Source organism: Papio anubis, chromosome 7, assembly GCF_008728515.1.
Source record: "Papio anubis isolate 15944 chromosome 7, Panubis1.0, whole genome shotgun sequence".
Classification (NCBI taxonomy): Eukaryota; Metazoa; Chordata; class Mammalia; order Primates; family Cercopithecidae; genus Papio; species Papio anubis.
The window spans coordinates 85,554,298-85,556,736 of NC_044982.1; the positions used below are offsets into that span (position 1 = coordinate 85,554,298).

Genomic DNA, 2,439 nt, shown 5'->3' on the forward strand with positions numbered 1-2,439 from the left:
GACTGAGAAGACACCTGTGATCTGGTACCTGAAGCGAGGAAGGTCAACTCTACCTTTCTTCACAGCAAGCATGGCTCCAGCTTTCAGTGTCCCACCTTCTCCTGCTGCTTTGAGGTGTTGGGAAGACTGCACTCACTTCCTGACATGCCTATTTTACCTAGAGGCAGTGGATTCTGTTGAGCACTGAGATTTCCCAAACTCAGTGTCCCTGTGCAAACTTTTAAGTTCACAGCCCCACCTTGGAGAAGCAAGATCTCAATGACTTCTCCCGAGGAGAGACTTCAATACAGCTGCTGTCTGGTGCCAATGAGAGCAACTATTACTGACATGGAGTCATCCGAGGAATATAAATTGCTATTTCTGAGGGTCTGGAAGAAGAGCAGAAATATAGAAGTCAGAAATCTCAGACTGAAGAACCAAGGTGCAGATCTGATGACATGGTATCTCTGTTGTATTCTGACTTAGGCTGTTCAAAAAGACCCACTCTGTCCCCGGCACAATCACCTGAGTGCTGCACCTGTCCACAGCTTGCAAGAAAGGGCTTCCCCTTCCTGTTTCTCATGGATTCCTGAGTGAAGCCCTGTAGTGGAGGCCAGGGCAAGGGCTCTCATTATCCATTTCTTCTCTCTCTGGGTCTACAAATCCCTAATTCTCGAGGCTGTGCCCTCCCTGACAGGTGTTGAATGAACCCTTTGACTCACCACTGGGGACAACTATGGAGGGCAGAATGGGCAGGGGACAACTCACCTTCATGAGTGCTCCCACCTCACCGTCCTCCTCCTTCCCCTTCCCCTTCCCACGTGACCAGCAGCTCCTCATCTCCAGGACATGGAAGTTTTGGGAATGATGGCTACCTCTCCTCCAGGCAGTATTACAATCTGTCCCTATTGCTGTCTGAACAATTTATCTCATTGCACATTTGACTCAAACCCAGGTTCCACCTCCAGTACAATTGCTAATAGCTGGAGATTTGATGTGCTCATTTAAAAGGAATATATCACTGAGATTAACCTTTTTAAATCTGGTTTCACCATATATATAGCATTCTTGACTTTTTCTGTTTCTGTTTTGGTGTTTTCTATCATAACATTCAATTCTATCAAAATTTGTCGTTCATAAATTGTAATGAAACACGTGCATTTTCAACTTATTCACTGCAGCTCTTTTTTTCTTGGTATAGAAATCATGTCAATAAAAACCATAGTTGGACCATAAAGCATCAAATGGGACCTCGGTATCTAACTGGGCTCAATTCTGGAATACAGCTAAAACAAGTGGAGATCTGTACACAAGTTATAGGCTGGTGTTGGGGGAGAGGTCAGTGGATGGAAAATTGCTTAGAGGAGATATCAAGGCGAGGGAGACCAATGCTTAGTTGGCTCAATTGGATTTTTTTAAGGCAGACCTGGAATCAGGTATCACATGGAGGATGATGGGGGAATTAAGGAATTTGGTCAGATATTGAGGGTGAGAGGTTCATGATAAACCCATATCGCTAGAGCAGACTGTCACCAAATGACAGTAGAGCGGCCGACGAAGACACACAGACCTTTCCAGATGAATTTGCAAAGCAGTTTATTGTGGGTTCACAAGGCACTTCAGTTCAGGAAACCTGAAGGGGTATGGAGACTGAAGAGGACAGATGCTGATACCCAGGGTATGCGGAGAGGGATGGGATCTTGGCTATGATTGAGGAGCCTGGCAGGTGAGTGATGATGAGGAGTGCTGATACAGGAGCTTAGATGATGGTATCCAGGTGAACTGGCACCACTGGATACCGTCGAGAATCCCGTGGATTTCTGTTTTCACATGCAACTACATAGAACCTCCGTCCTGGTCTGTCTGCATACCTGCAGGTTGAAATATTCTGTGCACCTGGATTTATGAGGTCACAGTGGAGTAAAGGCACCCGGTAGCGACTACGATGACAATTGTGGAGAGTTCTGTTACGAGGCAGCGCATACTGCGGTTATAACAACCTTAACTACATTTGCAAAAGTTGTACGAAGAAAAGTATTTTCGTCTTTGCAACGCTGTTCAAATCTATTTATTACCCGCATTGCAATGGTGAATCGAGGGGGGTTCATATTGATGTGCTGCTTGGCAAACCACTGAGCTCGTAAACTGTGGGGGTCTGGAATGGAGTGAGCCCTCCACACCCATGAGCCCCAACAGAAGAAGCAGACAAATTTGGGAAGTGAACAGTTTTGGAACCATGTTTCCTGTAAGAATAGAAGAGAAGTAACTACTCCCTGATCTGGTCTTGGCTATGACACACTCTGTAGTGTCTCAACCCACAGGCCCCTGTGCTGCCACTCTGAGTCCCATTTCCTTTTCTTCCTGTCCCCAGAGTGTGCCACATCTCCTAAGCACTAACTTCAGCTCACCTCTCCCTGAGGTGCTGCCCCGTCACTGTCCCTCCTTTCCCAGCTCTGGGGA

At 46.5% G+C, this 2,439-nt stretch overlaps 1 protein-coding gene across 1 annotated transcript; it reads right to left on the reverse strand.

Moving 5' to 3' along the window:
• Positions 1–1,558: 1,558 nt before the first annotated feature.
• On the reverse strand, positions 1,559–2,220 carry LOC101014412 (eosinophil cationic protein). The gene is given in 3 exon segments (XM_031668270.1): positions 1,559–1,967; positions 1,969–2,121; positions 2,123–2,220. Coding segments are annotated over 3 exon segments (477 nt in total). The 5' UTR covers positions 2,218–2,220; the 3' UTR covers positions 1,559–1,738.
• Positions 2,221–2,439: the final 219 nt, after the last annotated feature.